This window comes from Sarcophilus harrisii, chromosome 3 (genome assembly GCF_902635505.1).
Source record: "Sarcophilus harrisii chromosome 3, mSarHar1.11, whole genome shotgun sequence".
Classification (NCBI taxonomy): Eukaryota; Metazoa; Chordata; class Mammalia; order Dasyuromorphia; family Dasyuridae; genus Sarcophilus; species Sarcophilus harrisii.
The window spans coordinates 146,523,614-146,550,249 of NC_045428.1; the positions used below are offsets into that span (position 1 = coordinate 146,523,614).

The 26,636-nt window shown below is 32.7% G+C and overlaps 1 protein-coding gene across 3 annotated transcripts in view; it reads left to right on the forward strand.

Moving 5' to 3' along the window:
* The window catches only part of FARP1 (FERM, ARH/RhoGEF and pleckstrin domain protein 1), a 308,923-nt gene that overhangs the window by 51,090 nt on the left and 231,197 nt on the right, over positions 1–26,636 (forward strand). For all 3 annotated transcript variants that reach the window (XM_031958582.1, XM_031958581.1, XM_023500517.2), the window contains exon 2: positions 797–990. In XM_031958582.1, coding sequence (XP_031814442.1) covers positions 820–990 — 171 coding nt within the window. In that variant the 5' untranslated portion in view covers positions 797–819. The remainder of the gene's footprint in view (positions 1–796; positions 991–26,636) is intronic.

A 26,636-nucleotide genomic window follows, 5' to 3' on the forward strand; every position in this document is an offset into this window, starting at 1 on the left:
TGTTTCTTCATCTGTAAAACAGTAGTAGTACCTCCAGTGCTAAGGTAAATTTCTGTGGGTATCTAAGAGAAAGACCTTTAGCTATTTGTCTATCCCTTTACAGTATCCAGTTTAATTCCTATGTTCTTATGAAGCATTTCTTCACCTCTCCAGCTTACTGATTTCTCCCCTCTTCCTACCCCTTAAAAACTTATGGCTTGTCCTATTCATTTTGACCTGGCCTCACTGGCTTGAATTTTTCATATGTATGTTGTTTCTCCCAGTACCAGATTATAAGCTTACTGGGGGCAAAAATTACACCTTATTACTTTTGTATTGTGTAAACCTCACACATAGTTTGGGGAATGTACAAATGGTAGGTATTTAACAAATGTTTATTATATGAATAAATGAATGGAAAGGGCCAGCCTGGAGCATTTGGGAAATCTATTGTGAATAATGGAGCTGAAAATGAATTTTTTTTTTAAAGGAATACTGTATTCCAAAGGATGCTTATTAATCTCTAGAATGTAGTATTAAGTAAAGTCCAGGAGTTATTGGCTCTCAGAGGCCTCTCCCACCTGTAAATCCTATGCTCCTTAATATAATTTTTGTAATTCTGTTAAAATAGGATATCCTCCTTTTAAATTTATCTTATGGGTAGTATCCTAGAAACTATGAGACTGACAGTGAATTATCCTTCCAAAATGTATAGCTCTTCTGGCAAAAAAGTAAAAGTGGTGACAAATATTGTGAAATGATTTTTTAAAAATGTACTCTTCTGATTCATTTTATTTTCTTTTTTCCCCTCTTATAGACATTATATAGATTACTTTAAACATGGGTGAAATAGAGCAGAAGCCAACTCCAGGATCACGGTTAGGAGCTCCTGAGAATGCTGGGATCAGTACATTGGAACACGGACAGAAATTGCCCACAGCACCACCAGGAAAACTTATTTCCATTAAAATCCAGATGCTGGATGATACCCAGGAAGCATTTGAAGTTCCAGTAAGTTTTGGGCAAATATGTAAACTTTTTGTTTGGTGGTGGTAGTGGTTGGAATTGAATATTAGGTTGGTGCATTAGTATGATCTGGAATGGGTGAGCAAAAATTCTGTATTCTATACATGAGCACAGTGACAGGACAGTGCTACTTACTCATATGTCCTGATCCATTTCTGAATGTTCTATGCAAGTCTCAGATGGTATACTGCTAAAGGGTGCAGAGTAGGTATATGCTTTTCTCTTTTTTCAGGACATAATAAAGTGCTAAGCACACTAGTACTTAAAGTCATGAATTTGACAAATTTGGTTACTTAACATATTGGCAAATAGAGTTTTTGTGAACTAAGAAGACTTGAAAAAGACTAGAGAACACAGGGAAGTAAAGGGGTAGAGAATGAAAAGATAAGACATTGTAAAGAAAAAATGTTTTATCTATATAGAATACGGGGGAAAGAGCTTTGTGAATGGATTTTTAAGTATAAAAAACCTTGGTAACTTACTCATTTTCTTTTGTGGAATTAAAATCTTTCAAGGGATAGGATCTTTAATGTCTGGTGGATAAAGATACATGAAGCTTTTGAAACTTTAGGATATGTTAAGGGTTATCATTTTTTAAAATTAGATATCTGAGAGTTTTATTGTGTTTTCTGTAGTTCCTTTTTTTTTTTTTTTTTTTTTTTTTTTAAGGTGAAATGGGAGAGTGTTGCTCTTAATCTCCAAACAGGTGATATGTTTATTTTCAGTATTTCTCACTTAAGAAAATATCCTGGGCTTAGTGACTTATGAATTGTGAAACCAAATTCTATACTAATAAACTATGTTAAATGATGTTTCCTGGATGTAGTTTAGAGCCTTTATCAAGTGCTATTGTGTATAACAGTAAAACTTTTAATTAAAACTGTTAAAACAATGAAAACATTAGAATGTATTCTGCTGTACTGTGCCAAAGAAGGTAGAGTTGTGTGCCAGTGAAATTGTGAGCATAGAAGATAGACATTTCCAAGGAATTTGCATAGTATTGAAGGTTTAAACACAATAATATTGAGCTTTTAAAATGATTTCTTTATTGGCAGTTCCCTTTGCACTTGCAAATACCTAGTTCAGTTTCTGAGTGAGGGATATTGCAGGATGATGGGGATATATGTATTTTATTTTATTTTATCTTTTTAGATTTATAATATCTCTTTTTGTCTATAGGAATTGTATTTTGTATTTTATTTTTGTTAAGTTGCTTCTCACTCTTTATGACCCCATTTGGGGGTCCAGGTAAAGATATTGAAGTGATTTGCCATTTCCTGTTTCAGTTCATTTTACAGATGAAACTGAGGCAAATAGGATTAAGTGACTTGCCAAAGACACTAGGAAATGTCTGAGGCCAGATTTGAATTCCAGAAGAGGAGTCAGACCTAGATTCTATCCACTATACTACTTAGCTGCTGCATTTTGTGCCTTAAGAACATCTTAATGATTTTTTTTTGTTTTGTTTTGAAAGCATGATTACTTCCCCAAAACATTGTTCTCTATCTTTAATAAAAAAAAAAAACCCAGATATCTGACTACCTTAGCAGCATTTGGAAGTATGTTTTATAGAACTTACACATGTCTTAAAAAATGTCATATTCCCTCCCCCCCCCCCTTCTGTGCATGACTGGATCTGTGTGTGTGTGTGTGTGTGTGTGTGTGTGTGTGTGTGTGTGTGTATACGCAGATAGAAATGGATAGAAATGGAACTATTTTTCCTAACAAGTGATGCTTCTTATTTTTGGAACTCACAGCATCTTGTAGAGATCAATTACAAAGGCATTCTGATTTGTTATCGGTGGAAAATAATCAAAAAAATGAAATAATGTATCACTTAAAGCATTGATTTTATCATGGAGGAAAGATTGTAAATATGTTACCTTAGAGAACAAGCATACTAACCTGCTAATAATATATGAGAAAAATACAAGGGCCTCAGGTAGGGTTTGAGGAGTAATAATGGAAAACAAAGACCAGATAGGGATGAATTTATTCTGCCTTCATCATTTTATTGTTTTATCCTCTCCAGTCTTTGTATGAATTTTTTTTTCATTTTTTTGTCCAGTTTAATGAGTTAGAAAATTTGTGACAAATTAACAAAAGCAGTGTTAGCTTTTGAATAAGTAACATTTTTGGTCTTCAAGAGTGTATATTTGAGCATATATTTTCATATTTGTAGCTTGTGCATTTATACTTTTTTTCTTTCAATTTTTTTAGACTAATTATATTTTTGTATTTTTAAAAATTTCCCTTTCTTTCTAGTGGTTATTGTACTTTATTATAATGATGTGGGGAAATCTGTTTAATTTGATTCCAAATTTAGGCTTCTTACCACTAACTATATCATATTGAATTACAAGATTATTTTTTCTGCACAGTATACTTTTATTCATAGGATTTCTGCCTTCTCTATTTCTTCTTATGCCCCTTTTCCATCTTTCAAAAAATGATTTGTTAGAATTTTCATTTTCAGAGTAAAGCACATACTTTCTTGCATCCTTTGCAAAAGAAAAGAAGTCAATACTATATCTATGGAGTAGAGACATTGCCCTTTTAAGAAATGGAGAAGCTAAGTTGTAAAATAGCTGGAAAACAGTCTGACCACTGATACGCTGTCTATGCAAGTACTTACTGACTGGAGAAGTATAAAATAGTATGTAACTTTGAAAAAAAATCTCAATCTCTACATTTAAAATCTTTGTTTCTAAAAGCTTATTATCAATCCATTAGATTTATAAAAAATTTTCCAATTTTTAATGCTTAATTTAAGTCTTATATTTGTGTTTTTCTTTTTAAGTCACAAAACTTCAGTGAATGAATTCTTATGCTTTATCTTTCCCTCCAAGATGAACTGGGGCATATTGCCAAGATTATTTGCAATTTTCCTTTGGGAAAGTTCTATGGACTGTGTCTTCTTCCCCTGGGGATTTGGTTTCCTGGACCTTTCCTCATTGTTTTTATTTTAAAGTGGCTGTGCAGCCACAGTAGTCCTAGTATAGATTCTTTGAATATTTTTCCAGCACTGCATACCACATCATACTCCTGTGGTTGACATCAATCATTATTTGTACCTGCTTTTCCTAAGATTGATAATCTGAGATTCAGTGAGACACTGAATGATATACTTTTTCTTCCTCTGAACAGGTCTACATTCACTCAGCTAGTGACTTAAAACTTGAGCAACTTTGGAAACTTGTCAGTTTTCCCTTCAGAGTGAGAAACAAACAAAAAAGATGACACAATACTGTTTTTTTAACAGCAGTTATCTGTCTTTAGCTAGTGGTATATAAACAAGCTTTTACCATGTACAAATTGTATTAAATTAGTCCTGTGGACTCTAAAGCTCAAATATGCCATCCTGAAGTGATCAGTTTACTTTTTTTTTCCCCACAAGAATTAGACTGGGAAGTTAGTATTGGGGAAAATTTACCCTAAAAAGTTTTCGAATATGAGTATTATAATTGGTATTCTCCAATCTCTACCAGAGGCCTACTATCAAATTCTTCTTCAAAAAATATTTGTGGTATGAAGCAGACCATTTTGGCTCTGAGGAATGATTTACCTGTTTTGTTGGCTATGTTTTGTATCCCTAGCACATATCATAATACCTGGTACATAGCAGATCCTAAATAAATTCATGCTAAATAAATGAATCAAGGCTACCACAAGAAAAGCAGGAAGAAGAAAGTAAAGCAGAATTCATATCAATCTATTTTTACTAGTCCTTCCTATTGACTCTGGGTAACCCACTGCAATTTTGTCAAAAGTACTGGAGGAAGATGGCTAGGTGGTACAGTTGACAGAGTCAGAAGGACCTTAGTTCAGGAGATTTTGGATACTTACTAGCCTTGTGACTGTAGGCAAGTCACTTAACCCAAATTGCCTTAAAAGAAAAATAAAGGGGAAGAAGCTTGAAGCTAAAATGGGTAATGTCATCCAAGTAGCTACTTCCTAGTAAAGTGAAATTATATTACTGATGTTAATGATAATTATCAGCTTTTATATAAAACTTTAAAACTGGCAGATTCATTTACTTTAACTTATTCTAGCCTTATAACAATCCCATTTGTCAGATATTTTCTCCATTTTACAAATGAGTAAAGCTTAGAGAGGGTAGTTCATTTGCTCAGGGTTATCACACAACTAGTAAATGTCAGATGCAGGAATTGAATAAAGGTTTTCCTGAATCCTAGTTCAACACTTTATTTAACACCTTGATGCCTTTTCTAGGTGAACAATTGTCAGCCAGGCGGGAAGAGAGAACAAATCTCAAAAATAATTTGGCATGGAGTTAGCCATCAGAAACAGGAAACACAGCAGGTAGACCAGGCAAGAATCTATCATTCTGAAAGTGTCCTTTGTTCTGAATGAGAGTACTGCAAAGTCCCAGAGGGTAAAGATACTCAGACAATCTGATTCTCATAGATTATAAGGATGCTGCTGCAGACAGAGGTATAGTGATCATGTGAAATAGTACCTTCTCTATGTATCTTTTTTCTCATGTGATTCCCTTACTCAGAAATCTTTAATTAGATTCTCAGTGTCTATAAGATATAGTTAAAACTTCCCATCCTGGCATTCGAGGCCTTCCAAAATATGCCAGTATTTTCATACTCCTTACCCAGTAATTTTTCGCTTCATTATGTCTCATTCAGATTTATCCACTGAACAAACTATGTAGATTTTTCTTATCTTTCTTTTTATACCATTGCTCCTACCAGAAATGCCTCTTCTTCCTTCCAAATTATACTAATCTTTCCGATGTATCTTCTTCTATGAAGCCTTCTGTGACTACTCTGGCCAGACATCTCTTCTTTGGATTCGTCACTAATTTACATGTATTGCTCATTTTGCTATTTCATCATAGAATTTAATAGAGTCATTGTCAATAATTACTATGCAACCAATTTCTAGTTGGCGCTTATTGGGTTTTAGATATTCTGTGCTATAAAATGGAAAGGTTCTCTAGATCACTTATAGGTGCCAGTAAGTTCTCAAATTCTAAAAATCTATTTTGTGCCTTTTGATATTTCTTGTGTTTATCTTTTCATGTGTGTCTGCATAATTTATCTTCCTAGATGATGTGGAAACTCATATAAGGTAGGGATTCTGTTTTATGCTCATTTGTAGCTTCTTCAGGATCTCGCAGAATGTTGTTGTTGTTGTTGACACTTTATGACTTCAGGGACTTTTTCCTTGGGCTTTCCTTGGCAAAGATACTAGAGTGATTTATCATTTTCTTCTCTAGTGTGTTCCCATTTTACAGATGAGGAACTGAGCAAATAAGAATTAAGTGAATTGGCCAGTCACATAGCTAGTAAGTGTCTGAAGCTGTATTTTAATTCAGATCTTCTTGACTTCAGGTCCAATGTAAGAGGTCAAGGAATTGATAACATAATTATAAAATTAAACTATTTCTTGGATATAGATTTTTATTAGTTTATTTCGGTTTTACACTATCTGTATTTCACCAGAATCCTCTGCTTCACATCTGGTAGACCCTCAATGGTGGCTCCAAATCAGTTGAATTGAATCCAAGCAGGATCTTGGTTGCCGAAGCAGGTTCTAGTTTAGTAATTCAGTAGAGTTCTAAACTAGTAAATTATATTTTTACTGGTTTACTCAGATTTCTTTTTGTCATCTTTTTAAAATTTCTGTTCAGTTTTACTTTTGGCACATATTATTGGTAAATTTCTGAAAGAGGAAAATTTATTTTTCTATGTAGTTTTTAACTTTTTGTTTTATTTAGCATTGAAGACTTACCTAGTGCTTTAAAAATAAATCTATTCATGTTTGCTTCTATTCTTTAAATAAAAACAAAACATGGCTTCTACTTTTCCCTTTCTTTTTCTGTCCTCCTGACAGGATATGCCTTCACAGTGTGCCATTTAACTTTTAACAAGTTTTTTGGTAGACATTAGTTATTTGCAGTCATATGTGATTTGTTTGCTTGCCTGCTTACCTCCTAGTCTAATTGAAAGAAGAATAAAACAGAGCTTTCAATGTTCTCTATTTCTATGTCTAGAAGATTAAACTACAGGCTACTTCAGTACATTAAAAATATTGTAGAACATTTAAAAAGAATTAAAATAATTCTTTTAATCTTCCTTTCTTCCCTTTCTTAGAAATGAATTTACACGCTTGACTCTCAAGAATTCACAAAGTGGAGAAGAGCTCTTGGTTAGAAATTAGGACCTGGGTTCAAATTCTTCTTCTTTTTTTTTAAATAATAGCTTTTTATTTTCAAAATAAATGCAGAGATAGTTTTAAACATTAATCCTGGCAAAACTTTGTGTTCCAAATTTTTCTCCCTTCTTTCCCCCATTTCTTCCCCTAGACATCCAATATGTTACACATGTGCAATTCTTTCATACATATTTCCACATTTATCACAGTGCACAAGAAAAATCAGATCAAAAAGAGAAAAAAATGAGAAAGAAAACAAAAAGCAAGCAAACAACAACAAAAAATGTGAAAATACTATGTTGAGATCTACATTCAGTCCCAATCTGGATGCAGATGGCTCTCTCCATCACAAGTCTATTGAAATTATCCTGAATCATCTCATTGTTGAAGAGACCCATGTCCATCACAATTGAAATTCACATAATTTTGTTGTTACTATATACATTGCTTTCTTAATTCTACTCACTTCAGTTAGCATCAGTTCATTTAAGTCTGTCCAGGCCTTTCTGAAGTCATTGTGCTGATCATTTTTAATTGAACAATAATATTCCATAACATTCATATACATAACTTACTCATCCATTCCCCAGCTGGTGGGCATCTACTCACTTTCTAGTTCCTTGCCATTACAAAAAGAGCTGCTACAAACATTTTTTACACATGTGAGTCTTTTTCCCTTTTTGGGGGGATACAGGCCCAATGGAGACACTGATGGATCAAAGGGTACGCACAGTTTGTTAGCCCTTTGGGCATAGTTCCAAATTGCTCTCCAGAATGGCTGGATCAGTTCACAACTCCACCAACAATGTATTGGCGCGCCCCCATTTTTCCACATCCCCTCCAACATTTGTCATTATCTTTTCCTGTCACTGGATTCAGATTCTGAATATGTGACTAATACTTCTATGGGCCTCAGTTTTCTAATCTGTTAAATAAGATTATTGGAGGAGGGGGCCTTTAAGTCCTTTATAACCCTAAAACCATGTTCTTATGATAATAATTATGTTAGCACCTTTATCTTTAGTTTAGACATTTTATATTCAAAACAGATTGTCCAGAGTTCTGAAAGTAATGTGGTAATTGTCTTATGGATATAGATGAATGATTACTCTAATTGGAAGAACTGTTACTTTAAAAATAATGAGAGGCATCCTAGAAATACTAGGTTTAGGGACAATTTTGGAGACAGAAGGGCCTGTGTTAATATTTTTCCTCTGACTAGTATTGGCTGTATGACCTTAGGCAAGTTACATCTTAATGCTTCAGAGGCATTAACTAATGTGACTGATTTTCAAATCAACTGCTAATTTCTCTTCCTCACTTGCTTTTTACTACACTAAGCAAATCTTAAGTCTGGATTCCCTCCTCCAACTCCTGAAAGAAAAAAACTAAATTATTTCTCTTTATTAAGTAAATTGTTTTAGTGGTACTTAGTTAATTATTAAAATAGAAATTCTATTAAATACTTTTTAAAATAAAATATTTAGAAAAATCAAGAACAATAGTTCTTAAAATTGAATGAACTTGGAAAGGCTTCTTAAACTCTGGGCTTCAATTTTATCTTTTGTAAAATGAGGAGTAAGTGTAGGTGATCATTAGGGTCCCTTCCCATTTCTGTTGTACTTTAAACTGTGACTATAGCATATTTTATAAACAAGGGAAATGGAAAGAAGTCAACTTTAATATTAGTCTTACTCTTTAAAATTGTTTTGATTAAAGTATTTGTTTCTTTGGTTAATATACATAAAATTAATTATTTTAATAGCCCAAATTAAAGACATGATATTGTATAAACAGAAAAAAATTACAAATTTGTAAATTAGGCTTAGAGGCATATGGTTATAGATTCTGCAAAGAATGTAAACAAGAAAGCCGAAATAGAAAAATGAAGATGGATTGACTAAAACATTTGTATCTTTTGGCATTTTCTTTGAATATGTTTATTGTAGCAGAACTAACTTGGGCTGTGTTTCACTGCACGTGACTGTTTATAAATCATGACTGAGTATCTTTTTCCTAATAACCTGGAAAGCAAGTCATCAGTAACTTTTTTTGTATCATCTAATTTCATTATAGGCTTACCTTTGAGCAATCACATTAAGTTCATTTGGTCATATGGTATTTAAATGGGCATCTGTCTATCTGACTGTTCTTATCCTTGTTATTTGAGAGTTCATAATTGGTGTCTTCTAATGAAACTTAACATTGAATAGTTTGATAAGTTTGCACCCTCTTGTAAGCTGTTTGATAATAAATACAATTGTTTCCTTTACTAATTTAGTTAATGATATGCTTTTAAAATTATAAGAAAGGTGATTTTCTATATTAAAAATGAAAATATAAACTCCAACCTAAGTCTTATGAAGGCTTTCTTTAACACCATTTTATTTGTACTATACTTAAAAATGCTTCACCTTCTCATTGGAAAAAAATGGAAGTGACCTTTTCTTTTTATGGTAATGTATTTTTTTTAAAAGAGGGAAATGGGAAGAAAAAAATGAGTACTGACTTTTGAGTAAAATTATAGCAATCTTTAAGACATGAAAAAGAACAAATATTGTGATAGCCTGTTTTAATATAATTTTAAAATAATCAATTTTAAAGTTTTGAATATTGAATTCTGAGAAGCAACTAAAACTGAAGAGGGCAGTGGCATATGACTGAGTTATTTTTGAATAGCAGAATGCTCGGGGAAAAAATAAATGCAATAACCTTTATGATTCTTAGTCCTGATTGTTCTGTTTTGCTTTTGTTTATTATGAATTCAATTAAGAAATGGTTCTCTGAGTCAGACTAGAACAGCAAAGATTAAAAAGAATGAATGCAATAGGCTTTTATTCAGTAAAGCTGAGTTTATAAATTAGTTGGGAGAATGATTAGCTTTAGATCAACATCTTGGACCATATACCCCATTAAGTTCCTAATGAATAAGCATCAAGGTTCACATCATCAAAAAAGAAAGAAATTCAAGATGACTGAAGGAGCTATTTTTCATAATTAATGGCTGTAAGGAAAACTCTTGAGCAGACAAGGGACAGACAGAATTGATCATAAAATAAAATAGTTATCTCTGAATATATAAATTTATAATGGAATCTTTTCCATAAATAACAGAAGCTGTGGGGGGGAAACTTCATTTTACATATATTTCTGATAAAAGTCTGATATCCATATTATTAAAGGAAGTGACACAGATATTAGATTCAGAACCACTCTCCCACAACCAGGAGCTCAAAGGACATAAACAAAGGTTTTCAAAAGGAATTTAAAGCTATTAATAGCCATAAGAAAGGTTGCTCTAAGGCTCTAATAACAACAGAAATGCAAGTTTAAAAAACTTTGAAGTTTTATTTCACACATAGCAAATTCCTAAAGATTATAAAAGACAAAAATAGTCAATACTTGTGGGACTGTGAGAAGAGGGGCACACTAATTTACTACTGGTGGAACTGAATGTTTGTTCAAAAGTTCTAGAAAACAATTTGGAATATGTAAGAAAATTAAGAAAAGACATTCAACCTTTTACTCAGAGTTGTACTACTGAGCCTGTATTTCTTAGAGATCAAAGATAGAAAGATCTCCCATATATATTAAAATATTAGTGGTACTACTTTTTGTGGCAGGATAAAAGTTCCCAAAACTGGACACAAAATGTGTATAATGGAAAGAATTTGTTTCATCTTCTGCTCCTCTAAGCTAAATTAGGTCATTATAATTACTGTTAGATTTTGATTAAGGGGGTCTTTTAATTTATAGTTACTACAGTCATTGTGTATGTAACTCTCTTGGTTTTACATCATTTATTCTGAATTGGTTCATATAAGTCTTTCCATATTTTTTGAACACATCAATCCATGCAGATATATAATTGCAGGGGACTTTAGTAATCATCTGGTCCACTTGCTCATTTTATTTTATTTTACTTTTTCAATAATATTTTATTTTTCCAAATACATGTAAAGATAATTTTCAACATTCATTTTTGTAAGGTTTTATATTCCATATTTTTTGTTCCTTTCTTCCCTCCTCTTCCCTGCCTCAAGGCAGCAAGCAATCTGATATAGGATATACCTGTATAGTCCTTTTAAACATAGTTCCTTTTGTCATGTCTTGCAAAAAAATCAAACCAAAAGGGAAAAAAGCATGAGAAAGAAAAAACAAACAACAGAGGCAGCTAGGTGGTGCAGTGGATAGAATACCAACCCTGAAGTGAGGAGGACTCAAGTTCAAATCTAGTCTCAGACATTTAACACTTCCTGGCTGTGTGACCCTGGGCAAGTCACTTAACCCCAAATGCCTCAGAAAAATAAATAAATTAAAAAGATGGTGAAAATACTATGCTCAAATGCACATCTAATCACCATAGTTCTCTCTCTGGATGCAAATGGAATTTTCCATTGGAAAATGCTGAGAAGAGCTAAGTCCATCACAGTTGATCATCACATCATCTTGTTACTGTGTACATTCATTTCAAAAAAGCTGGAAAGACTTACATGAATTGATGTTGAGTGAAATGAACAGAGCCAGGAAAACAATGTATATAATAACAACATTAATAATATTCTATTCCATCCATATATTATACTTTATTTAGTCATTTCCCCAATTGATGGGCATATACTCCATTTCCAATTCCTTCACTACAAAAAGAATTGCTACAAACATTTTTGTATCTGTGGGCCCTTTTCCTTTTTTTATGATTTCTATGGAGTACAGATTCAGTCATTCTTTCATTTTATAGGTGAAACCGGAGACTATGAATATAGAATGTTGCATACCTGGTTAGATATAGTTATTGTATTGGCTTTTTTTTTTTTTGCCTAACTATTTTTCTTTGTTACAAGGAAGAGCTCATGGGCAGAATGTATCTGAAAGTGACTGTCATATAAAAATATAAGACATTTCCGTTAAATGTAAATAGAAAAGAAAATGAGATAACATCATAATTCTAGAAGACACATGGGGAAAGCATCAGATGCAAACCAGAGGACTGTAATAATTTAAGACAACAATATATTTTGTTAATAGATCTTAAAATTTGATTCTTAATTAAAATTAATTAAAAGATCTCAATATATGCTAAACGAAGATCTTGATTGATTGTATGGCATATACTCCACATTTCAGTTTAAACAAAGCCTAAATATCAATTTAAAATTTTTCATCATATTTAATTTCATTGAAAGTTAAATTTAAAAATACTAAGAAATGCTAAATTACAAGTCAGTTTTCACAGAATTGCCTTTATTGCCTCCCTTTTGATGGTTATTTTAACAGTTCACTGCATGTAGTTAGATTTTACTGTCATGACTGAAGTTTCTTTTTGCCTGATATCTGATTAAATGATCAAGAAAATCAAGAAAGATAACAGAGACTGCTTTGATTAGAACCCTGGTGATATATTAAGTTTTGTTATATCCCCTTTGTGCCCATTAAAAAGTATACAATTATTTTAAAGCTAAATAAGACAATAATTTCCACTGTTTTACATTGCCCTTTCTGAAATTCCATTAAAAACACACATAACCTTTATGAGTTTTCTGTTTTTCTTTCCCTTCTAACACGTCTTATCCCCTGGGGGCCCGGTTTTTTGGTTTTGTTTTATGAAAGAAGTTTCTAAAATTCTAATTGGTTGACTCATTCCCCTAAGGTGACCTTTCCCACTGTCTGATTTCTCCCCCCCCCCCCCCCCTTTTTTTTGCCTTGTTGCTTCCCTTTTGAAGCCACTGAAAGGTGCATGGAACAGATATCTTTAGAAAATAACATTCTCATTTTGTTCACAAACTGGTTCAGCACTGGCCAAAGTGCTGCCAGCTTCTCTCGGTTGTCCTGCCAACCTGTGCCCTATTTCAGAAAGTGCTTTTATGTGGGCAAAGGGGTAGCACAGCTTCCATTTTTATTCTTGGGTTCTATATTGTTGCTGAAATTGTTGACAAAGGGAGTCAGTGAATTTTGGTTTTGATAATTGTTGAAAAGGGACACACGGAACTGAAGGAAGAGAAACTCTTTTCAAAACTTGCCACTGAACCCATATGAACCTTCAGATGATGGTTGCTTTTTAGTGAATCAAATGAGATTTGGCAAGACCTAGATTTCTAACCTAGAGGTAAAAGTATTGTATTTTTGTTAGCCTAAGCTTAGTTATGATTTAATTTGTTAGTTTTCTATTTTCATGCCATAGGTGACTTTGTTCTTTCTCATATAGACTCAATTCATGGAAAGATTGAGGGGGGGAATGATTTGTGGCCCTTAATGATGGATCCTGGACACCCAAATGACCAGTCACATAAATATGTCATTTTCCCTTTTTCCATTGAAAAGGAACAGCATAAAATGGCAAATTTCTGGGAAATAGAGCAAAGCTTGGAATAGCCCAGTTATGTAGTGATGGAGTATTTGTAAAAGAGTGAATTGGATGGGAACAGGTCAGCCAAAAAGCTATGTTAGCTGTGTTAGATTGAATATTTTTATTCAATCTTTTTAAAATTATTTTTAAAAAGTTTTTTATTTAAGTTATAGGAAAGATCTTTGAGTTCAGAGATATTTGAAGACCTTTTTTCTCCCTCCTGCTAAGCCTTTGTTACTAGATTTAGTTAATGGGGATGCTGTCTGGGAGTCACTTTATACTTCCTCTCAACAATATCCTATTGAATGACTTAACAGTTATCAATCTCATTCTAGCAAACAGACATTCCTTTCTGCCTAGTCAGGGTTGAAAAGACTAAGCCTTCAGTATAAATTCAGGACCCTCCCTGTGTTTAGGAGGTGACAGTAGAGTTCATTGTGAACCAGACTCAGCAATAGCCACTTCATTTTGGTCAACTTCCCATTCATAGGAAAAAAATAGTCTTAACTGTTAGTTTCTTATGTGTTATGTTAAAATCTGATTAGTTGTGTTCCTTCATTACTTAGAGTTTTTGATCTGAAGAATTAAATGGACTTTCAAATGAAATATGCCTGTACTTCAGGCATTTAGGTGTTCTTCTGCCAGCTTTATCATAGGTTATGAAAGAGCATTTGCTCTGATCTCTTCTGGACAGTTTTATGTTGTCTTGTGGTTTTCATTTTATATAAATTCTTTTTATATGATATAATGTTTTTCTCTAAATACATGTTAATTCCTTGTAATCAAGGACCATATCTTATAAGTTGTGTCCCTGGCTTCATTTAGTACAAGGAATTACACATAGAACCTGGCCAACATTAAGTAGTTGACCCCAACTGTTTTTTTTTCCTATTTATATATTTTACAGTAGGAGCTATGTGATTCTGTCAAGCCTTATTAGTTATTAGCGGATTTTTTGTTTTGTTTTGCTGAGGCAGTTGGGGTTAAGTGACTTGCCCAGGGTCACACAGCCAGAAAGTGTTAAGTGTCTGAGGCCATATTTGAACTTAGGTTCTCCAGATTCCAGGGCCAGTGCTCTATCCATTGTATCATCTAGCTTCCCTTATAGCAACTTTTTTATGGTGGCTAAAAATTGAAAATTGAAGGTATGCCCATCAGTTGGGGAAGGACCAAATAAACCATATTATATGCTTGTAATGGAATATTGCTGTGCTGTAAAAAATGACAAATAGTATGATTTCAGGAAAAACCTGGAAATACTTACGTTAGCTGATGTAAAGCAAATTGAATAGAACTAGAAGAATATTTACAGAGTAATAGCAATATTGATCTGTTAAAAACTGTGAATGACCTAGCTATCTTCATCAATACAATGATCCAAGACAGTTCCAAAGCACTAATGATGAAGCATACTATACATCTCCAGAGAAAGAACTGTTAGTGTTTGACTACAGACTGAAGCAGCTATTTTTCATTTTCATTCTTTTTCTTGTATTCATGTCTTGTACAAAATCATAAATATGGAAATGTTTTACATGGTTGCACTGGTATAACCTGTATCTGATTGTTTATTGGCCTAGGAAGGAAGGAATGAAAGAAGGGAGGGAGAGAGAATTTGGAACTCAACATTTTTAAAGAAATGTTTAAAATTTTTTAAAAATGTAATTTGGGAGAAATACAACTTATTTTAAAGAAATTCTACCAAAGCTTCCAGATTTTCTTTTTCTGAAAGAAAATTCCCTTGCCAAAAAAGAATAGAAGGTAGTGGGAAAGCGCCTGTTAGATACTAGATGAGGTACAGAGTTTGACCAGTCCCTTTCCTTTCCTTTTTTCTAGAAATTAGAGTCCAAAACAGGGATTGAATGCATATAATTAGCTGTTCTCAGTAAGGTCAATCACCTGGCAAGTTCAAATCTACCTTTGTGGACTGAAAAGGTTATGATGCAGTGTCAAGAATAATGGACTAAGAAATAAGAAGGAGGTTTTACTTTTGGCTCTGTCACTATGGGTCTTTGAGTGAGGCTTTTTATATTTCTTCTGTTTCCTTATCTGTAAACTTAAATGTTTAGAAAAGATGATCGCTCTGTCCCCTTCTAGGTCTGTGTTTCTATGAATTTGCAAGTGTGAATGCTACAAATTTATTGATCTCCAAAGGATTTTTGCAGGACTACAGATGGGCAAATATCCTTCTTTTAAAAAAGGAGGATAAGATGAAGTCTTTAAAGTAGTACTTTGTCAGAACTCTAGAATGAATTATTAAAAGTGTTGTCCTGGTAATTATTATTAGAATGTAGCATAGTGTAACATAGCAGGTGTTTAACAAATACTGCTCCTTGATTGGTTACTGGTTGATTGATGTATGAGCCTATAGATAATTATTTTGTTTATTGTATAATTTGCCGTTGTAAATGTGTCTTTTTCTCTCCTTGTCCATTACAATCTCTTTTTTGAAGCCTATCAGTAGCATGGAAGGGAGAGGAAACTACTTCTGAGAAGGTAGATCACAAGGACAGAGGAAGTGCTACCATTAAATTATTATTAATGCATATTTACATATTGACAAAAATTTATGTGCATTTTATGTTCAGAGTATTGAGCTAGAAGTTAATTGAGATACAAAGATGAAATATTGCTGATGTACTGGAGCTTATAATACAATATACACCAGGTGTCTATTAAAGCTTAAAACTACACTAGAAATTTTGCACCCTCTACATACACCTTCTGCATACAAATCAGTACAATACAAAATATAATGTAAACACATCAAAGAGTTACAAACAATTTAGGTGTTATGTGAGACCATGGGGAAAAAAGATTTATTGACTGAGAGCTTGAGCTAAATTAAAAGATCAGTAGGATTCCAACAAACTAAAGGGTAATACAGTAGAAGGAAAGCCCTGTTTGCAATTTCCATATTGGTCAACAGATTAGTTTTTGGCTGTGCAGTTCCAATGGTTAGTCTTTTTTCCCCAGGTATGGATATTTTGGAGGTTCATTCATAACATATGATATGATATTGATGATATACCTGTTCTATTAATAAAATAACTATTGATTAAAATAGGTATAAATGACTTAGATGAATAATTTTTCTATTTTTTAATTAAAGCTTTTAATTTTCAAAATATATGCATGGATAATTTTTCATCAATAACACTTGTAAAACCTTGTATTTCAATCCCCCCTCCTTCCACCCTTTCCCCTAGATCACAATTAATGCAATATATGTTAAACATGATAAAAATATATGTTAAATCCAATATAGGGCATACATATTTATACAATTATTTTGCTGCGCAAGAAAAATCGAATCAAAAAGGAAAAAAAAGAGAGAATAAAATGTAAGCAAACAACAACAAAAGGAGTGAAAATGTTGTGTTGTGATCCACACTCGGTTCCACAGTCCCCTCTTTAAGTGTAGATGGCTCTCTTCATCAACAATCATTGAAACTGGCCTGAATCATCTCATTGTTGAAAAAATGCCCATCAGAGTTGATCAATGTATAATCTTGTTGCTGTATACAATGATCTCTTAATTCTGCTCACTTCACTTAGCATCAGTTGAAGTAGGTATTTCCAGGCCTCTCTGAAATCATCCTGCTGATCATTTCTTATAGAACAATAGTATTCCATAACATTCATATACCATAACTTATTCAGCCATTCTTCAACTGATGGACATTCACTCAGTTTCCAGTTTCTTCCTACTACAAATATGACTGCCATAAACATTTTTACACATGTGGGTCCTTTTTCCTCCTTTAAGATCTCTTTGGGATACAAGCCCAGTAGAGACACTGCTGGATCAAAGTGTATGCACAGTCTGATAGCCAACAATGCATTGGTGTCCCAATTTTCCTACATCCTCTCCAACATTTGTCATATTTTCTTAGCCAAACTAAGAGGTGTGTAGTGGTGCCCCAGAGTTGTCTTAATTTGCATTTTTCTGATCAGTAGTGATTTAGAGCATCTTTTCATATAACTACAAATGGTTTTAATTTCTTCATCTGAAAATTGTCTGTTCATATCCTTTGACCATTTATCAATTGGATAATGGCTTGGATTCTTATAAATTTGAGTCAATTCTCTATATATTTTAGAAATGAGGCCTTTATCAAAACTTTTGAATGGAAAAATGTCTCCTCAGTTCATTGCTTTCCTTCTAATCTTGTCTGCATTAGTTTTGTTTGTATAAAAACTTTTTAATGTAATCTAGTCAAAATTATCTGTTGTATGTTCAATAATGAATTCCGGTTTTTCTTTGATCACGGATTCCTTCCTTCTCCACAGATTTGAGAGGTAAACTATCCTTTGTTCTAATCTGCTTATAATATCAATCTTTATGTCCAAATCATAAACACAGTTCAACCTTATCTTGGTATAGGGTGTTAGGGGTGGGTCAATGCCTAGTTTCTGTCATACTAGTTTCCAGTTTTCCCAGAAGTTTTGTCAATAGTGAGTTTTTTTTCCATTAATAATTTAAATCTTATTTAAAGTAAAATTCAATATAAAGCAAAATTTAAAGATATACAAACATGTGAATTAATAACATAAGATTACTAAACTACATCTTCACTTCTATATCCTGGAAAATTTACACTTTCTTTTAATTTAAATTTTCTCTAGTTATTGAAACGTCCCAGGCTTTCTGCTTCCTGGGATACCTTGGTATTTTCTTCAGGTACCTCTGTTAATTAAGATTATGTTCATAAACATAACATGGTCTCTTCTAGACAAGAAACAGAAAATATAGGCAAAAAAGATTGTTCTATGTTTCTTCCTCCATTTTTATAGAGTTTTTAAGAAATTTCAGAATAACTTTTCTCCCTAGGAACTCTCCAGGGTCCTGGAAGGCCTCTGATCTAAGCCACACACTAAGATGCTCTAGATCTTTATGACTGAGCTACTTAATACTTTTGCTATATTTGAACCCTGTTGTACTGACTTAAAGCATCTTTTGTACCAGCTGTTCATGTTAGTTGACCTTGGCCAATTCATCCATAACTCAGATAAATATTCTGAATTGCTGCCTTCCCTAGTACTGCTCTAGATAGGTTTTACATTTCTCTTGCTAGCTTTCTAAAAGAAAGAAGGTAGGTTGACTCCTACATCTTAATATAGTCTTATTTAAGACTTGTCTGTGATATTAAACTTTAAAATAGAAAATTTAGTCTCAAAAAATAGTATAAAATCTCAAGACGTGTAAAATGTACAGTAATCTATTTAGTTTCTGGTTCTTTTTTGAAAAATTAAGTTGGTGTTAGGACTGACAGAAAGTACCCTTAGCTTAATTGTGGTTTTTTGGCACTTTCTAGAATGAGGTTTTCAGAGTGAGAGGTAATTTTACTTTATTTAACAAAATAAAATTAGTTGTTCTCCAGAATTCTCTTCAGTAGCACACTGTGGTGTGGAGTTGACCTTAAATTCTTGAAGTCTATGCCAGCAGTGCATAAGTCCTTGCATAGCTTATGAAACTAGACAACTCTTTGAATGTGAACCACGTAATAAACTGTGTTTCTGTTGTATCAAGACGAGTCTAGGTAACTTTGTGGAAATTCATCACCTCCATAAGATGGCTTATTACCAATCAATAGTTTGATTGCAGGGTGGTGAAATTTTTGTTTTAACATACGAAGAACATCTGTTAAGTCCTTGATAAGTTATAATTTGCATTGGGTAAAGGAGTAGGCCCACCAATAAAATTATAACCCTTTGAAGAAATGTTTTGTTGTATTGATATGCTTTAAAAAAAAAAACTTGATATACCTTTCTTGAAGTTAAAAAGTTAAATACTTTTCATTCTGATTCTGATTTACGTTTTGTAAAAAACATTCTTTTGGAGTGGCATGAGGTAGATAAAGTGGATTTGTCGATTGACATTATGTATTCTATCAATTGTTCATTAACGTTTAAACTGCCATTATAGATAGTTATATACCCATATTCCCCCGTCACATAACTAGTAAATGGCATGAGATAATGTGGGTCATGGGTGAGAAAAAAAAGTTTGGAAGTTACCCCTTTGACACATACTGGATGTTTTTCTAAGGAAGTCACTTAACCTTTAATTTCCTTTGGCAAACTCTTTGAGACTATAACAATTGCAAAGGGAGCTTCCTTACTACAAATTTCTTTACACAAATAAAATCACGTAACTGGTTATGCCTCTCCCCATAACCAACCTGTGTACCTTTTAGCATCAATTATTTGACAATATGTTTTTAAAAGGATTATATTTTCAGTTTGACATTATTAATGAAATTGTAATTTTCTAAGCAAACATAAAGCATATTACTGAAGTGAAGGAGCAAGGGAGGGAAAATTGGGATATATTTTTAATTTATTGGTTTGAGATAAACAATATGACTTTTGTCTTTGAGGGTTTGTATCTTTAATATTTTTTGGCTTCATTTTACATTGAGGGGGTTTTTCATAATATGATCATTAAACTATATAACATTTTGAAATAATGGCAGCTGAAAACTAGCCATTCCTTGGGATGGGGCGTGGATAAAGATGGAGTAGATTTAAAGAACTCATTCGACCCCTCCTCAGAGTAGTTAAGCAATATATTTAGAATTCTTCTGGATACAGCAGTGTCAACTTGTTGATAGTAAGTGGACCTTATGGTGATACAAATTATTTACAAGTTTATCTTTTGTGGCTTATGAGTGTGTGATACAGTACCTTTTAGATATATTTGGGAACTACCATGGTTACTCTTATCCTCTCTTTATTTATTTTCTCTGAGTTCAAAAGCATTGCAGAAGTTTTACAAAGTCTTGGGTGTTAGCAAGTAATGCTTGCTAGTAAGAATAATAATAGATAAAGAATTTAATACTGCCCATTTTTCCCTGACTTTTCTCAGTCTACATATGTCTTTCTCTTGTTATCTCCCAACCAATCAAGTCCAATTTTAAAGTGTTATTTAAATAAGTTGTTTTTTCTTGGTCATTATCATTGCAATCATCATTTCCTCTTGGGTCCTTTGCCTTATTCTCTAGGAATCTGTATTCTTCTTCTGATCTACCTACCGATAAAGTCAAATCTTCCAATAATTTTCTGAGTTAATCTTCTTTCTAAACTTTTTGTTTCTTCCAGCCTAAATGACAATAGAATCTACTGATACAGACCTACTACTTTCCTTAATTATAAAAATATAAAATTTAAAATATGTGTATGTATGCATGTGTATGTAAAGGGATTGCTGAAATTACTTAGTCCACCCCCTTGTTTAATGGATGAAGAAGAATCTAAATCCCAGAGAAGTGAAATGATTTGTTCAGCCTCAAGAAAAGATTTGCTCAAATGATTTGCCACAATGTGGCAGAACCAACACAAGGGCCCAGTGCTCTGATGCAAAGTTTACTTGCACATTCCAATGAGATCAGAAAGAAAAAATAACTGCACAGAATGTATCTCATATTATAACCCAAGTAGTAAGGGCAATTTGCTGCAAATATTATGTCTGCTTCAGAGCTTCACATATTTAAAAATATTAGAAGAAGAGGGGAGTGATAATCTAAAGGATTCATAAATGAAAATACTTTAGTAAAGGAAAGGCAGGTTAAGAGTAGATTTCAATAAATTATTCAAATACACGAAAGGATATTATGAGAAAGATTTTAAATGTCTTCTCAGTCTCTATAGAATATAAAACAAGATGGCATGTGTCTAAGATGCAGAAAGATCAAAGGATATCTGGTTGTTGGGAGGTTGCTAAACACTCAGACTATCAAGGGATTTACAGTATAATGGGGGGAGGGCTCTTTAAAGACAGGTGTTCATTCATTCAAGAATCCAATTAAGAACTTGTTATTTGTAGAATGTTACCTAGCCATTTGGGAAGATACCAAGTTTCTTTAACGTAGAATTACCCTCCTAGAACTCAGCCATCTATTTGGGGTGGTTTAAGAGCAATCTTGCTTGAAATAAAGACCGTGGAATAGATGACAGTTTGAGGCCTCAGACAATTATTCTATGAAAGCACTGAGAATTTACATAGAGATTTTTAACCTAGGGCCCTCAGTGTTTTATAGACATGAATTAATTAAGTCCTCTGACTTTTATGGTACCCTTGTGCATGGGTAACAGGCAGTTAAAAGTATTACTTCCCACTAGTGAAAAAAACGCAGTTGCCAGTGATGCAGTGCAGCCCAATACTGCCCCCCCTTTTCAGTTAAAAAAAATGGAACTCGAAAATGTGGATCATATTCATAGGCATGTATCTTCTCTTTTTGATCTTCCATATCAAGGGGCAAAGAACGACAGTTATATTTTGAAACATTCTTTTAAATATTCAGATCTGTTTAGTCTTTTTGTGGTGAATATGAAATATTGGAATTTTGTTGGCATTGGAAAAATCAGCAGTTATGTTGATACACTTTTTGCATTATCAGGATTTATTTTCTCCACAATTTATATCTTAATTTTTATTAATTATTAAAACTCCTATAATTATAGCATGCTAAATTTCCATGGAAGGATCTAGAAAAAATTAAATTTCTACAATTTACATTAATTTTATACAAGTTAGAATTTTTTTTAATGGGCATAGTTGAATGGCTGTAAATTTTATAGCTTCTTATAATCCTTTTAGAGGCATTGTTCACATTACCAATTTGCTTTGGATCTAATTAATATATAATCAGTAGCTTGGGAGTATAACAATTATATTTTATTAGAAAATTACACAAATTATGCATAGGATATCTTATAAATTATATATTTTCTAAAATAATATGATGTTACTGACAGGAACATTGAAAGTAATCTAGTTCAAGCCCATTGTATAAATGAGGTACCTGCAGCTCAGAAAACTTAAGTGATTTCCCCAAGAAAACATTGAAAGTAGTAGAACAGCTATGATTCTAACCTAAGTCATCATCCTCCATAACTCTTAATTTTTGTATTTTTTCCTTAGGGGAAGAAAACAAAACAAAAGATAAAACCAATGTGACATTTGAAGATAGACTGATTTATTTTACTACATATGTAAAATATTTCATTTTCTATTTTAATTTTTTAAATAGTATTTTTTTTTTTACTAATACATGTAAAAGATAGTTTTCAACAGTTATCCTTGCAAAACCTTGTGTTCCATTTTTTTCTCTCTCTCTTTCCCACTTCCCCTCTGCCCTAGACAGCAAATAATTCAATATAGGTTAAATGCATTCATTTCTTCTAAACATAATTCCATATTTGTCATGCTGCACAAGAAAAATCAGGTCAAAAGGGGAAAATACAAGAAAGGGAAAATTTTGCAATTTCAAATAGTTTTATACAAGTTATTATAAACTTCCATATTTAAAGGTTGGAAGGTAAAGCAAAGAAGACAGACCTTTTCCCAAACAAACAAAACCATCAAACATTTGCATCTCCTCTTGCTTTCTTTTCCTTAGTGTTTAAAACAAATCATGTTTCTGTGTATTTTCCTTCCTTAGTCTGGTAAGAAAATTATATTGAATTATTATGACATTACTCAAAAGGAATTTAATAATTTTTTAGTGGTGTAGAACAATATATACCATTGTTAACATGAATAGTAGTAAGAGCTAGCATTCATATAATGTTTTTAGATTTTAAAGTACTTTATACAGATTATATTATCTTCTCTTCACAATAGCTCTATGGGGTAATACTATTATTAACCCCACTTTGCAGTTGAGGCTGAGAGAAATTAAGTGAATTGTCCAGGCTCCCATAATATTTGTTTGATACCAGAGTCAAAGTCAGATCTTTTTGACTCTAAATCCAGCACTCTATCTGCTGTGCTACCTGGACAAGTTATTTATTTTTGTTTGATTAGAATTCAAAGGGACTTGTGTGCAGTAGTCACTAAATCTAGATTGTTGGCATCTGTTAGTATGAACAGAGACCAGCTTATGATTAGTTAAGTTTAGATAGAGTTGGCGATACAATAACTCTTCTATTTGACATGATTATAGAATAAAGACTTTCACAAGTGAATTGTCATATTCTGAAGCTTACCTTGTTAAGTCCTACAATTTATATTTAACAATTTTTATAGAAATCTTTTAAAAATATACTACATTTTCCTGTCTTTTAAAATAGAATTTGCTAAATATTTTGCTTTTCCTTGACTACTAAGGATCATCATTATTAAAGTGAATTGTTCTGGGTGCTAATATAGTGATATTTTTGAGATACTGAAGATATTGAGGAATATAAGGTGGTTTGCCTGTGTGGTACATGGCCTCACATTGTTATTTTTCATTCTTGTGTTTCCTTTTTATAGTTTTTATATTTTTCCCATATTTTGAGCTCTTAGATAATTTTTTTCTCTGCCGCTATCAATCTTTCTGGACCTGGCAATATCCCCATCTACCTTCCACCCCTTTTTGACTACTACTCTCCTATGGTTTGGGTTAACTAGATAGCTAGGCTTGGTGGAATTATGTGCAAAGTAAGAATAAAGGGACTGAGCCCTTGTGGACTTGTATTATATAAAACTTAATAAGTGTCCATGCATATATGTACTTTGTACCTTCCATTTTAGCTTCCATTTTTAGTGGAGACTTTTTTGCTTTCTAGCTTTTCCTCAGTATATTCTGGGGAATTAAAGTCTCCTTAAAACTGATTCTAGAAAAACAAAGTTTTCGTCATACTAGAATTTGATCCCAGGGCCAATGTTTGTAGTTAGTGCTCAATAAATATATAGTTGAGATTTTTAAAAGTAATGTGTTGTTGTATAATAACTATTCAAAGATAGTTCTGTCTCTTAGAATTTAGTTTTGGTAGGTAATACTTTTGACATGTTACTCCCAACTATGTGATTTTTGAGTATATTCAGCAGTTGCTATTAACCAGAACAGTTATATGATATCTCTAGGCTCTGTAAAGGATTTGTATAATATTTAGTAAAGAAAATTAGAGATAGTTAAATTATAAGATATAGAACTGGAAAGAGTCTTAGAGAACATCTATTCCAGTGGTTTTTAGCCTTTTTTAAAATTTTTTTTTGCCATGGCACAGTAATGGTCAGTTGGTCAGTCTGGTGACCTTTGGTCCCCTTTTCAAAATAATGTTTTAAATAAAAATAAGTAATATTACAAAGGAAGGTAAGTATATTGAATTACATTCATCAAAATATTTTTAAAAAACAAATTCACAGATCCTCAGATTAAGAACCTTAATAGAGACATGGGACTTGAGAGTTATATGAGTGTTATTGTTTTTTTTTTTTAAATGTAATCAATATAATAACCTAATTAGAACTACAGTTATAAGTGGATTAAACCATTTAACCAGTTCATCGTAGCAGTTAACTGATGTTACATACATATATTAATATGTGCATAATTTAAATCTGCAAGGGATTTTTGAAATCATACACGTAAACTCTTCATTTTGTAAATTAATAAACAGAGGCCCAGATAGTTGAAGTGACTTTCCCAAACTATTTAACTGATTTTCATAACATTAAAATTTTTGTTCCCTAACTACTAAGAAAGTTTTGAGAATACATGAATGTGGCTAACTAGCAGTGCTTTCAGTTTCTTTAGAGAAACATTCAATTAAAAAAATTGCTGCCTCTCCTACTTTGTAAAAGTAGTATTCCTTTATTATAGAGTTCAAGAAAGATGATTTTACAGAACACTCACATTGCTACTTCAATTAAGAGCATGGAAAATTTTAAAGAAAATGAATTTTGTCATTTTCTCAGCCCAAAAAGATGTATGCCACTTAAACAATCAATCTTTGTGTTTTATTCATTTTTGGCATCTCTATATAACTATTAAGTTTCAGAATAAATAAACTTCATTTTACAATAGATTATTTTTCATCAGTCAAAATTATTCAGTTTCTTTAGAAGATATGTCATTCTTAGAGGAAATTTCCTTTTATGGAGTTCCCTATTCTAGTGGAATTTCAGGTTCAATCCAAAGGGAAAGAAATCATTCTTTGGCCCTCCATTTCACCAGAGATAGTTAGAGTGGAGCTAACTGGAAGTAGCCAGTGGGCTGGGTATGGTTATGGATTTAGAAGAACTTATTCTTTTTACTTCAGAACTTCCAGCTGCTAATCTTTTGAGCTTGGAATTCTTTCTTATGCTATCTGCTCTCTGGGCACAACTACTGGGTTTCTCACACTGCTATTATCAACAGATCATCTAAACATAACCTTTTGGCCCACAATTTCCAGAATACTCTGGACAAGGGGTAAAGGGACAGGGAACAGCTGCATATACAAGTTAGAACTTCTCTAATGAACTGTGAGGTGCATTTGAAAGAGCTTTAGCTAGATTAGGAGATTTGGCTTTTATATCCTTTCCTTTGTCACTTAGTAGCCCTGTTTCTTTGGTCAACCTCAGTTCCATAGATTTTCACTGGTCATCCTCTTCCTCATAGCTGCTTTTAGTTTATCTGGGAAGAAGCTTATCCCAATCTTTTTCAATACCTGTGTTTTCTCTGTTGAGCACCTTTGATTTATCCTGTATAACTTTTTTTGTACATAGTTGTTATTCCTTCTTAGATTATGAACTTTAGAGCAGGAACTAGCTTTTGACTTGCTTTATATCTCCAGTGGGTAGCATAGTGTCTGGTAGGTACATAATAAGTGCTTAATAAACACTTGTCTGAGTGATTACATTAAATTTCTTGAATGTTTCCCTATGATATGAGTATGATAACCACCTCACTATGTAATTGTAAGGGTTAGATTGTCATTATGGAGGAGGTAAGGGTTGAATGAAAAGGAACAAGTTAAGTCAGCAAGTCAACAATAAGCATTTATTGACTGCCTTTTAAGTGTGGGCCACTATGCTGGGAAGGGGGACTCTTAATTAATGGTAAACAGGAATCCAGGGTTTTAATGTAAATCTAATATGCTTGATTTCCAATATGTTTTTGTGAAAGAAAGGAGAATTAAGCTTTGTGATATCACAGAAATGTCAGTTTTGAGAATAATTCTAGAGAACTAATAAAGTAAAGAAAAACAATGAAGATTTGGGCAGGTTGTATGAACTAATTCTAGTCATTTACATAAACTGCTTACCATTTGTGTCTACTTACCAATTAAATCATTATTTATAACATTAAGTATGTGTCAAATTAACTTTTCTGGTTGATAG